The sequence below is a fragment of the Brassica napus genome, chromosome A3 (assembly GCF_020379485.1).
Source record: "Brassica napus cultivar Da-Ae chromosome A3, Da-Ae, whole genome shotgun sequence".
NCBI classification, from domain to species: Eukaryota; Viridiplantae; Streptophyta; class Magnoliopsida; order Brassicales; family Brassicaceae; genus Brassica; species Brassica napus.
Genome location: NC_063436.1, coordinates 2,633,248 through 2,646,268, shown reverse-complemented (window position 1 = coordinate 2,646,268; position 13,021 = coordinate 2,633,248). Strand labels below are relative to the sequence as shown.

General features: G+C 32.9%; 3 protein-coding genes across 3 annotated transcripts; all 3 read left to right on the top strand.

The window, feature by feature from the left end:
- Positions 1-1,295: 1,295 nt before the first annotated feature.
- Positions 1,296-2,578, top strand: LOC106443113 (U-box domain-containing protein 2). The gene is made up of 2 exons (XM_013884711.3): positions 1,296-1,612; positions 1,699-2,578. The coding sequence occupies exons 1-2, from the start codon at positions 1,398-1,400 to the stop codon at positions 2,465-2,467; spliced, it is 984 nt and encodes a 327-aa protein (XP_013740165.2). The 5' UTR covers positions 1,296-1,397; the 3' UTR covers positions 2,468-2,578.
- A 1,665-nt stretch (positions 2,579-4,243) lies between these two features.
- On the top strand, positions 4,244-6,577 carry LOC106431638 (putative glucose-6-phosphate 1-epimerase). Its single transcript, XM_013872445.3, has 8 exons — positions 4,244-4,375; positions 4,600-4,755; positions 4,873-4,947; positions 5,226-5,440; positions 5,511-5,642; positions 5,738-5,840; positions 5,928-6,027; positions 6,109-6,577. The coding sequence occupies exons 2-8, from the start codon at positions 4,675-4,677 to the stop codon at positions 6,324-6,326; spliced, it is 924 nt and encodes a 307-aa protein (XP_013727899.2). The 5' UTR covers positions 4,244-4,375; positions 4,600-4,674; the 3' UTR covers positions 6,327-6,577.
- Positions 6,578-8,571: 1,994 nt separating this feature from the next.
- On the top strand, positions 8,572-12,939 carry LOC106443112 (SUPPRESSOR OF GAMMA RESPONSE 1-like). The gene is made up of 5 exons (XM_048770192.1): positions 8,572-9,738; positions 9,821-9,998; positions 11,762-12,090; positions 12,168-12,308; positions 12,405-12,939. Exons 1-5 carry the CDS (start codon positions 9,472-9,474, stop codon positions 12,447-12,449), a joined length of 960 nt encoding a protein of 319 aa, XP_048626149.1. The 5' UTR covers positions 8,572-9,471; the 3' UTR covers positions 12,450-12,939.
- The last annotated feature ends 82 nt before the right edge of the window (positions 12,940-13,021 follow it).

Genomic DNA, 13,021 nt, shown 5'->3' with positions numbered 1-13,021 from the left:
TTCATAAGCATATATACAAATATATATTTAGTGTTTTTACACGCATGAGTAATAATAACAACAACAAAAAAGGTGAAACAAGAATTTTCTTAAAGACAAAGGCGCCGTATATCATGGAAATCAAAGGAACATTGAAATTCCAGTTTTTTATCATACTCGATCTCTTTTTCTGATCCATGAGTACAAATAAAGAAATAATATTATCCACCTAATAAATTCTACCAAATGGTAAAATAATACTAAATCACAAGTTTCGCATTGTAAACTTGAGTGCCTGTTTCTTTCTAGTTGTAGACGTTCTTTACAAACTTAGCGTAGTTTATAATATGTCATTGATTTTCTACAGATGTTTTAGTCAGCAAGATTACACGATATATTTTAAAGAATGCTATATGAGACTACATGTTGTATTCTATACTTCTTACTGAAGGAAATTAAAGCATACAGACATATTAGGAGCGGGGACCAATGTGGAGAGAAAGATTGATCATATTCTCTGTCCTAACGAAAAGGATAAAGATGTTAAACATTTGTTTATGTAGATATCATATTCAAAAACTCGTTTCATGCATGGGTCACACGGTCATTATTTATTAGACTACAAAATCATGATCGTTCACATCAGTTTACATGAATTTCTTTCATTAAAATATCCATTAATGCGTATGATGTGTCAGTGAGACAATTGATTTGCATTAATGAGAAAATTGACATAATTATTAGATATTATATAATTTGTGCATTTAAAACAAGAAAGATACACGTTCACATCAACGATGTCAATGTAGTCAATGCTTAAGACCTAGTTCTAATATTGTTTTTTGGTTAAAACATAAAAGTGAAAGAGTTCAAAGATCAAGATGGTTAATCAGATTATAATAGCGTGAATGAATCACATTATATATGCAATATATAAAGAAAAACAAACTTTGTCATTGCTTAAATAACAATGATAATATTACCTATTGGGATTCAATGACACTAGTAATTAATGTAGATAAGCTTTTACCTTGCGTCTACATGAGGAAAGCAAAAGATTCAATCTTCTGGAATCAACATTGGACAGATCATGCAATCAAGAACAAAATATTCAAACAGATACTTGCTTTCCCTTATGGTTTTTAAGATCCTATAAATAATAAACTTAATATATCTACAAGCTAAACAAACAAAAAAAGAAAGAAAAAAGCTTTAGGTGAGTTTGCTTCAACATGAAACAATGGATGCTCAAAAAAAGCATAACATTGCTTGTTAAAGCAACCAAATACTAACCAAGTTTTTTTTCCCTATTATATTTACTACACCAATCACCACCACACCTTCCCTCACTCTTCTTCCAAGTAAAGTTATCAACCAAAATTTACAGAGAGAGAGGAAGAAGAGTGCTCTGCTACACAATGGAGGAGATTGTTGTGGAGAGTCTTCTTAGAGGTAGCAGAGAGGCTCAAATAGAAGCAGCTATTGAGCTAAGCAATCTAAGCAGGAAGCAAAGGCAAAAAGTTTCAGAAAGAGACATTATTTCTCCTTTGCTCTCAATGTTACAATCTCAAGATTCTATCACAACAGAAGTTTCTCTATCTGCATTACTCAGCCTTGCCTTTGGCAGTGAAAGGTTAGTTTGTGTGAATTGTTACCATACATATCCATGTGGAACATAGAAAATAACAACATGGGCTTGCTGCTACTCTGATCTTACAGGAACAAAGTTAGAATTGTGAAAGCTGGAGCAGTCCAAATGTTGCTAGAGATTCTTCAGACAGAATCTAAGATGGTAATAGTTGAACTGGCCATGGCCTTTCTTCTGATCCTCTCTTCTTGTAACAGAAACAAGACCAAGATAGCATCAACCAAGTTGATTCAGCTACTAGTTGGACTCATCGGGCTCGATCAACTAACGGTTCAGGCCAAACTTGATGGCATAGCAACACTACACAACCTATCAACTCTCCAACAGATTGTCCCCCTCGTTGTATCTTCAGGAGCACCCTACGCTTTGCTTCAAATGATCAACTCTTGTGATAAATCCTCTGAACTGGCTGAAAAGGCATCATCATTGCTAGAAAACATAGTTCATCATTCACCAGAATCGATCTCAGGCATCGGTGGAGCAATAGAGGTTCTGGTTGAAGCCATTGAAGAAGGGTCGGGTCAGTGTAAAGAGCACGCGGTGGGGATATTACTCGGTGTGTGCAGCTTTGATAGAGAGACGAACAGAGGAATGATACTGAGAGAAGGAGTGATGCCAGGGCTGCTTCAAGTGAGCGTAGATGGGACGAGGAGGGGTAAAGAAATGGCTAGAGAGCTGTTGCTTCTGCTGAGGGATTGCTCTGGATATGTTATTAAAGATAAACAGTCGAAGATTGAGATTGTTGAGCAGATTATGAGGGAGATTGATCAAGAAGGGGAGAGGATACCTGGGACTATGCTGAAGTTGGTAGAAGAGATGATCTCCAAACTCAGCACATAGTTACTTGTGGTTTGAATCCATGGTCTTGTATATATTTAAGCTATGTACTTTGTGTTATCACCAAGAAAATTTTCTTCTTAGGAATAATTGTTACCATCTTATTGCTTTTGATCTCACAGAAGATTTTAAAACCCTTTCTTGTATTCCAAGCAAAGTAGTAAAGCTGGTAAACCGCACTGGTACTAGTACAAAAAATGATTGTCAATACCACCAAATTCATAAACGAGATCAAGCTGATCGAAATAAAATTCGCTACGTGGTAAGAGCTAATAAATATTTTAAATATAATATATTTTAGATCAGCTTCAATAAAACAAATTTTGATCAATAAACCAAAGTCTAGAGAACGAATCTAAATTTTAAACTATAATCATGTATAAGAATTAAGCCTATAATATAAAACGATACATAATGCATGTTGCATTTGGCATCTAGTCTTTCGGTTTGCCTTTTATTTTCATACTTTTAGTTTATCACTTAATATTCGTTTATTTAAGAAAAATATAGAACGCATTTTTCCAGTCCCCACCATTCTCTGTATAGTTTAAATACTATAGTGCAATGTGAACCGTCTACTTATTTACATTTAATTTAGCATCATATAGTGTAATTTAATTCTCAAAAAAATCATATAGATTAATATAAAGATTGCTAGTCTCATTTTATTTATTTTTCTCCTCTTACGTAATGTGGCGTGAATCAAAAGCAGTTTGAACACCATTGCATACTATTTAATATTAACTAGACTTGTTTTCTTTGTATATTGATGTGACTATGAATAGATATGGGATGTCTTGAACAAAAATGATAGATATTGATCATTCAATGGCTTCCTCTTTCGATGTTTTCTTTGTAAAACGTACTTTTACGTAACGTATCGCTTGGCAGGCAATAGTGTTAGATTTGTGACAAAGCATTGGCACCAACTCGACGTGATTCAAAGTGGAGTTCAAGCATCATTCGAACATGGTTCTGACTTCTGATTATAAGAAGCTACGGCACTATATCAACTCTTTATATTTTAGGTTTTAAAGCTTTACTTGGGTTTCTTTGACAACTAGAAGCTCATTTTTGTTCTTGTAATAACTAATTAAACAACCTCTTTAATTTCAGTTAAAACTGATTAACATACATAAACCAGATTTAAAAATGTGCAATGCATGAAAAATTATGCCATATAGCTTTTAATTTGCTTTTGAACCTCCATAAAATACTCCCAAAATATAAGAAATTAGTTTACAGAAAATTATTCCTTTGTCAGAATTTTAGCTGTTGTTAATTTGATCCGATAAAGCTCTAATTTGATATGCAAAATGAAACATTATAAAGTAGGGTGTGGGGGAGTGAAAGCTGTAAACCTGAATATAACTTTCCTCTTAATTACTGTTGGAAAGGAATAAAACGTCACAAAAGGAAAGGAATATTAATTTTGTTTGCAAGAGGAGAACATGACCACAGATTAAGATTGGGTGGATAATTTAATAATAATCCGTCGTCACACACAAAACTAGATATTACAATGAAGAGATATGCGGTTATTAATCTATCATAATTAACTGATAGTTGTATTAAGACAAGTGGATTTATTATATAGGTTACTCAGTATATTCCATTGTTTTTATTTTTATTATTACATTTTTCTCTAAACGACTTTGTTAAGTGTATATTATTCTCATTATCTACAAAATAAAGAGTTAATATGAGGAGAAAATACATTAAAAAAACAATCGTTTTCCAAAAAAAAAACAAATTAGAAATGGACACGTGTCAACATCAAAAGCTTACGCAGTTACCAAGAGAACAACTACAAATGCGCAACAGGCTCTCTTCTTCTTCCTCGTCAAGCTCTCTCCCCACTGAAACAAAATTTTCCGAGAATCAAACAGAGACATCTTCGAACAATTCAAGGTCAGCATTTTTCTAACGATCTCCATCACTCTCGATCTCCGTCCATGTCCTCTCTCGATCATCAAGCTTTTTTTTTACTTTTGATTTCGATATTTTTTTGTCTTCTCAGTTTTATGAATCATGATTAGTGTTGATCATATGTGGGTGGTGTTATATGAATCATCGTTTTTGATTGAAGCATGCATCTGAGAGTATTTGGGGAATTTTAATGTGTGTGTGTGAAGCTGGAGTGGAAGAGAGGGAAAGGAGGGAACCCGTTGGTGAGGGGAATAAGATCGAGGTTGTTAAGGCCCAAGTCCATGCCTTTGAATACTCTTGTCAACGCTCGTGACGGTTCCTCTCGTCTTGTTTTGTCCGAGCCTACCGGATCCTATGCTGAGGTTTTCACTCTTTTCAATTTATTTATTTATTTATTTATTTGAGAGACTCTCCTCAATGATCGTATGAGGCTTATATGTTTACTTTGTTAATAATTTTGTTGGTGGAAATGGTTTCAGGTGAGTCTATTTGGAGGACAAGTTGTTTCTTGGAAGAATGAAAGGAGAGAGCAGTTGCTCTATATGAGCACCAAGGTATAATAAAACAAACTCCAAACTCAATCATCTTAGTTTTGATCAATCTTGGCAGCATTTAATATCTTTGGTTTGTCTCTTTCATATTCTTATCTATAAACTTTGGTGTGTTGATAGAGATGAAAAAAATGATTCTTTTCTTCTTCTTTTTCTTAGCCAGCTTTCTTTTCCAGCATGTATCAGATAATAATATTTAAATTATGCTTTTAGAGGAGAAGAAGAAGAATGAGTTCATGTATCAGATGTTTTTTATAACTAACTTCGATTCATTTTTTTAGGCGCAAATGAAGCCACCTAAGGCGATCAGAGGAGGGTTACCTATCTGTTTTCCACAGTTTGGTAACTTCGGTGCACTTGAGCGACATGGATTTGCCAGGAACAGGTTCTGGTCTTTTGATAACGATCCTTCGCCTCTCCCTCCTGCTAACCAGCAATCAACTGTCGATTTAGTGTTGAAGTCTACCGAAGATGATTTGAAAATATGGCCTCATAGGTTTGTACATCTGATACATCCGTTACTCCACTTCATCTCTTGGCTTAATATACAGTTTGGTTTCTTGCAGCTTTGAGCTCCGTGTTCGCATAAGTATCAGTCCTGGCAAGCTTACTATAATCCCGCGTGTGAGGAACACGGACCCCAAGGCATTCTCATTTATGTTTGCACTTCGTAACTACTTATACGTATCTGACATAAGGTATGCCCTCGCTTTTCCTCTGTTTTATTTGTGAGCTCAGTTAAAAGCATCATGAGTTGTTGTAAACCCTTGTCTTAGTAACATCACGTTTGCAGTGAAGTGAGGGTTGAAGGTTTGGAGACGCTTGATTATCTGGACAACTTGATGCGTAGAGAAAGATTCACTGAGCAGGCTGATGCAATAACCTTTGACGGTGAGGTATGTGATTCAGTCCATTCCTTTTGTTCTCCGCTGTAACTACTAAAAACAAAACAGAATCTCAACGTATGTCTGCCTTCCTTGCAGATTGATAGAGTGTACTTGAACACACCAACAAAGATTGCAATCATAGATCATGAGAGAAAGAGAACTATCGAGTTGCGAAAGGAAGGCATGCCAAATGCAGGTTGATATTTTAGTCCAGACCTGATTCAAATAAGCTTAATAAATTTTAATGTGATACTAATGTTATGTTTGGTGTGAGCAGTTGTGTGGAACCCATGGGACAAGAAGGCAAAGAGTATTACTGATATGGGAGATGAAGACTACACAACAATGCTATGTGTAGACTCTGGTGCTATAGAAACTCCAATCTTGTTGAAACCATGTGAGGAGTGGAGAGGCAGGCAGGAACTCTCTATCGTCTCATCAAGCTACTGCAGTGGTCAGCTTGATCCACGTAAGGTTCTTTACGGGGATCACTGATATTCATCAAGCACTACAAACTAATATATAAAACATAAATATTTAATCTGTCTTCATGGATAAAAGCAATAATAATGCCCAAACAAATCTATGATAATGAGTTCCTGACTGACATACAGAGTGAGAGAGAGATAAGGCAAATGTGTAGTATTTATGTAACGTTGCCTTCTGTGTGACTGTCAGGGACTCATCAATGTGTATGGTTTTACCCCCAGAAACATCAGTCTTATGAATGAATCTTGTCTTCTTCATAAGAACATTTTGTCTTCTTCATTGCACTGAATGGTCTTTATAGTCACTCCAATGGTTCTTGTTTCTAATATCATGGAGAGAATTGCTTCTAGTCTAGAAGCCGATGAAACGTTTACTCTCACCACTTAATCACATTACTTATAGTGTTCTTGATTCCTTTTTTTGGGTGATTGCTTAGTGTTCCCATTCCATATAATATTAAATATTCCGTTCGCACCTTTTTCTTTGTGACAAAAGTTGATGATGCTTACGACAAATATGCAAAGGACTACTTCTGCACCTTTTTCATTTAACAAATGATAAAAAAAAAGGAGATTCTCGAGAACAACATGGGCCTTAAAAGATAGGTCCGTGGACTCAATCTTTCTTAGTAAGAAGCTCAAGTAACATCGAATAAATTTTGACCCAAAAAAAAACGTTTAAATAGTTATTAAAATTAACATAATAGCTTTGAATGTTATGAATTGCTATGTCCCGCACCGCAGTTAACAGTAACAAAAATCTATACATATACCATATATATATACATTTTTATAACTGTTAAAACCGCACTGCAGTTAAACCGCTTGTCCCGCACCGCAGTTAAACCGCTTGTCCCGCACCGCTCAAACTGCATTTACCATTTGAAACCAATAAATCAGAAAAATTAAATATGACTGGTTGTCATTCAAAGCTTTCCATACTTCACAAGCAACAGCTAGCTCAAGACTTCGATGGAACATCCACTTTTCATTTTTAAAAAAAAGTTAGAAAATATATTTATTCTGACATGTTAGCCAGATTAGTCAACATTTCATTTATATTTAGATATAAATCAACAACGTTCATTTAAGATTAACAACTCAGTGAATGATCACATCACCTTTAAATTTTTAAAAGTAATGATGAAAATGTTTCAATTTGTCAACAAGATTTAACAAGTTATATATGATCGGTTGTCACAAATAGAGATATAAGTTTTGGTCCAAAAGAATAAAAACTCTCACTTGAGATGATAGGTCCACTTCCCACCCTTTCTCCGAATATATATTTGTTTTTTTTTTTTGCAGTTGAGGTTAATAAATTGCCATTTTCACTACTTTTTTTGTTGATAAAAGGTTTGCCATTTTTACTACTTAGTAAGGTGATTGTTTTTTTTTATTTAAGTTTTTATTCACCTAAGTATAAACAACATGCTAGAACGTAAAGTGTTATATCGTAATCCATTAGTAGGAACGTAAAATAACGTTACAGCATGAACGTAATCTATGTGACTGCAATGCCATTATTTTTTAATAGGTTAACCAATTAAGTGAAAAATAATTGTTTTTACTGGTTACTAGTAAAAATAAATGTATAACTACTAAAGATAAATCAGTGATTTAAAACAAATTTATTTTTATTTTCATCAACTATTATATTGTAAAATAATTCATTTATCATAGTTTAATTATTTTGAATATTAAAACTAATAATAGATAGATTTTGAAATGAGATGATGTGATTATTCAATCATCATTTAAATTTCTAGAAACAATGATGAAACTGTTTAAAATTGTCAACAAAATTTAACAAGTTAGATATGACCGGTTGTCACAAACAGAGATATAAATTTATTATTCTTTTGTATATAATAGATTTACCAAATAAGAGAAAATATATATATTTTTTAAAAATACTTCTTTTCTTTTGATTTTGAATGACTATATCAGTTAAGCTAGTTTTAATTTTTATTATGTGAATGATCACATCATCTTTAAATTTTTAGAAATAATGATGAAACTGTTTAAAATTGTCAACAAAATTTAACAAGTTAGATATGACCGATTGTCACAAACAGAAATATAAATTTATTACACTTTTGTATACGATAGATTTACCAAATAAGAGAAAATCTATATATATATATATTTTTTTTTTTTTTTAAATTACTTCTTTTCATTTGATTTTGAACGATTATATCAGTTAAGCTGGTTAATTTTTTTTTTTTGGGTAAAATGTTAAGTTTGGTTAATTTTTATTATGTTCTTTAATGTTAACTTTCTCTTTTAACAATCCTAATTTAATCTCTCAGTTACTTTTATGTTTACCAATCATATCTCTTTCGCAGTCCAGGTGAAGTTTCATAATTTGCCATTTTTACCACTTATTAAGGTATTTCTTCACCGAGTATAAACAAGCAATGCATTAGAGCTAGAAATGAAAACGTTAAAACGTAATTTTTTTAAGCTTGGTGAACAAGGTAGCCTGGCCCTACGGAAACCACATACGTACATATAATAGCTCTCCCAATGCTTAGAAGTTGCACAGAAGCTTACAAACGTCAGGTTCGTTATCCGAACCAAATATCTGAACCTGACGTTTTCTAATTGTGTTCTTGAGAAGCTTTTAGGTTCGGGAGTAAACGAACTTCTTGATTAAGTACACTTTCCCGCTCATCAACACACGTATATACTTCTTCTCTCTCTCTCTCTCTCTCCAAAGTCTAGACCTTTCTCTCTGGTCTTCACTCCATTTAACTTAGCCTAGTGGAGAAAACACTTTCTCTCTCTCTCTCTATTCTTCTCTCGCTTCAGCATTCTTTGTCTTGGTTTTCACTATTCACCAACGATGGACAGGTAAGCTAGAAACGTGTAAACCCACCAATGTCAAGATCTTCGAAGAAACAGATCTTTCTGATATGATTTCACTCTGACCCTAAGCTGATTCCAGTGACTATATTCTATTAAGTTTCTTCTCTTATAACTCAGAAAGGTCTTATCTTTGTTCAAAGCCTCGAAAAGAATGAACCTTTCTATCTGGTTTGTGATTAAACATGCAAACTTTCAGCTACTTGCATTCTATTTTAGGCATTACTTGTATCTTTTACTCTGTTTTCAGCTTAAGAATCTAGAGAAATTTTTTTGAGTGATTCATGAAAGCTCAGCTGTCTTGTTTCCGACAAGAGATGTTTGAATCTAGTACCATAGTTCATAAACATGTTACTAAAACCATGGAAACTAGTTTACAAAAAAAAAAAAAAAAACCATGGAAACTAACTCTTGGCAGGACTTGGATTGTGGATGGTCCATGGATTGTGAAGAATGTAAAGAATGTGTCTGTGTCATCAGATCTGCAGATTGAAGACTGCGGAGCATATATAGACTGTCCCAACTGCGGTTACCGGAACGACAACAGAAATGTCACGAACTATTTACGACATATGTAATGACTGCAAGTTAATGGTCGTGTCTAACGTTGACACTTGAGTTTGTTTATCTCAGGTACTGACTCCATGGCCAGGCCTTCCTAAAGGTGTAAAGTTCGAGCTAACCGACGAGGAAGTGATCGAGCATTTGGAAGCCAAGTGTGGGATTGATGGGTCAAAACCAAATCCTTTTATTCAAGATTTTATCTGTTCAGTAGATGATATCAATTACACTCACCCTGAAAACCTTCCAGGTAACAGTTTATTTTCATAAAATGCAAATTTCCAAAATAACATTTTAAAAGAACTTCAAAATAGCCACTTATTTTAGAGGAAAAAACTATATTCCAACTTCACTCAATTTCTTACTCCAAAATAGAGTTTATAATAAAATATTTTTCAACCATAATAGAATAAAGGGAAATACTTTAGGATATCGTTAAAAAAGTTTATGTCACAAATATAGATCCTAAGGATCAAAATGACTAAAATATTTCATTAAAAAGATAAATATCACTTATACTCCTAGGGTTAACTAATCCAAACTTTAGGGTTTAGACCATTTCCAATGGTTTACTCTATTTTTTACTCTAAAATAGAGTAACTCTATAATAGAGTTTGAGTTTGCTTCAATGACACTCTATTTTAGAGTATAAAATAGTGATGAAAAAAAAAAACAAATGACTCTATATTTGGAGTAAACTTATTTTTCACTCTATCATAGAGTGATAAATAGAGTACCATTGGAGCATTTTTTTACTCTAAACTATATTTTAGAATGAAAAATAGAGTGGGGTTGGAGATGCTCTTAGAGTTGAGGGGTGGAGATTTGGGATTGAGATTTAAAATTTTATAAAATAAAAAATAAATATTAAAAATTTGAAAATAAAAAAATTAAAAATAGTTTCAAAAAGTATTTTCGAATTACAAAAAGAAAATTTGAAAAAAAAATTAAAAAAAAATTCGAAAAAAAAAATTTATTAAAATTTTTTTTATAAAAATAGTTCGAATTTGAAAACAAATCTAAAACTATAAAAAATATATATATTTTTATATATATAGGGTATTAGTGTTCTTTTACCTATTAAATAAAACATTTAGGTCATTTTCCTCCTTGTAGTCTATTTTTGTAATCAAAACTTGATGAAATGATCTATTTAAGAAAATTACCCTAGAATAAAAATAGGTTTATCCATAAATAGAATATTTTATTTTTTGTTCGTTCATTATTCCAGTTTTACTTTAAAATGGAATGGAGTTGGAATAAAACTCAACTACATTACAGAAATACTATATTTTAAAAGAAAAATGTAGTCTTAGATTGGCTATATACTCTTAAACCCCAGTCGCATCCACCGGTTAAATACTAAATCAAAAAATTTAATAATATGCTAAAATATTTTTTTAGCTTTTAATAATGAGAAAAAGACTAGGATAGCACCAAACCAAGTTTTTGTTCCCAAAGTAGCACTCAAGGATCAAAGTCACAAAAATAGGTTTCATTAAAGAGGTAATATACACTTATACCCCTTGGGTTAACTAATCCAAACCTTAGGGTTTAGAGTTAAGGGGTGGGGTTTTGGAATTAGGGTTTAAAATTTTATAAAAAAAAAAAAAAAAATTTAAAAACAGTTTCAAAAACTATTTTTAAATTATAAAAAGAAAATTTGAAAAAAAAATAAAAAAAAATTTCAAAAAAAAAATTTCAAAAAAAAATTATAAAAATATCGAATCTGAAAACATATAATCTGAAACTATAAAAAAAATTATTTTATTTTTTTTTTATTTTTTTATTTTTGTTTGTTTATTTAATTTTAAACCAAGGGTATTAGAGATATTTTATCCTTTAATGAATGTCATTTTTGTGACTTTCTCCTTCTAGTGCTATTTTTGAGACATAAACTTCAAAATGTGATATTACTGACAATTGCCCTTTAATAATTGGTATTTGAAGAATATTCATCTGTTGCTTTTGTGTTTCAAGTTGTTAAAAATTAGCAAGTCTTTTGTTTTGAAGGGGTGAATAAGGATGGAACTAGTGCCTTTTTCTTTAACAAGACGGTGCTTGCATATCCCAAGGGGGAAAGAAAACGGAGACTGATCACACCGTCAGTTCTGACAGATGCGTCTGTACGTTGGCGCAAGACTGGTAAAACCAAACCCGTGATGGTTAATGGAGTCCATAAGGGTTGCAAAAAGTTCATGGTGCTCTACAAGAGCGCGAAGAAGGGACTAAAACCTGAGAAATCTAAATGGGTTATGCACCAGTATCACTTGGGAAGAGAAGAAGCGGAGACTGGTGAATACGTTGTTTCCAAGATCATGTATCAGCGACAGCAACAACAGGTTATAGTTTCTTTCTCACGTAACGTCGACGTTATTTCATGCACTATAAATGGTTAATGATTTTCTGGTAAAATCAGGGACTGGAGAACACTCCAGAAGCTTCATCGTCTCTTGTAGAGAAGAACCTTAATTACTGGGATTTCAACATGAGTTATGGAAACTGCATGGTTTCAGATTTGGAGGATGCTGATTTAGGGTCTCTCCCTGATATTTGTTCCGTAAGATCTATTTTAAAGAAAACATTTGTTTTGTTTATATACCTAAAAAATTGTTGAGAAACTTGACAAACAAGTTATTCTTTTTGCGGAGTGCAGTTTGCTTCCGAGGACAGCTTAATGAATTGTCTGGAATGGATCTGAAGCGTCAAAGTAAGGATTATATAAGATGGTGTTTTCTTTTTGTTCGGATAAAGGAAGAAGAAGGAAGACAAAAAAGTAGAGGAATGTAAATAGATTAAGTAGCCAGTAAAGTTGAGATCAGTCGCCATCTTCTGTTTCTGTCACTCGGCTACACCAAGAACTAAATTTTCAATGGCTTCAGATCTCCAACAGATTGTCATGTTTTTTGTTTCCTCTCATTTGCTTTGTTCCTTGTTCTTTTGTTAAGTTCGTGTAAAGCCTCTACCGCATGTTCTGCCTATGTCTATCTTCAGCGTGTTTGCGGTCCAATGTAATCTGAAATGACTTTATGATAAGTAGTTTATCACTAAATGGCTCCAGTCCAAGCACGGTTAATTATGAAGTTCCATTTGTATAAGTCTACGTTGTTGACATATTAATCAAATCAGTTTTAAAGCATTTTTCACATGTACCTCTCTTTATGAGATGTTATAGTTCAATGCTTAAAGAGACAACTGAACAAATGGTCATTTGATTTGGAGAACGGAAACGCTATAATAATACTATAGTCAATGTAACCTTGCACGGTCAGA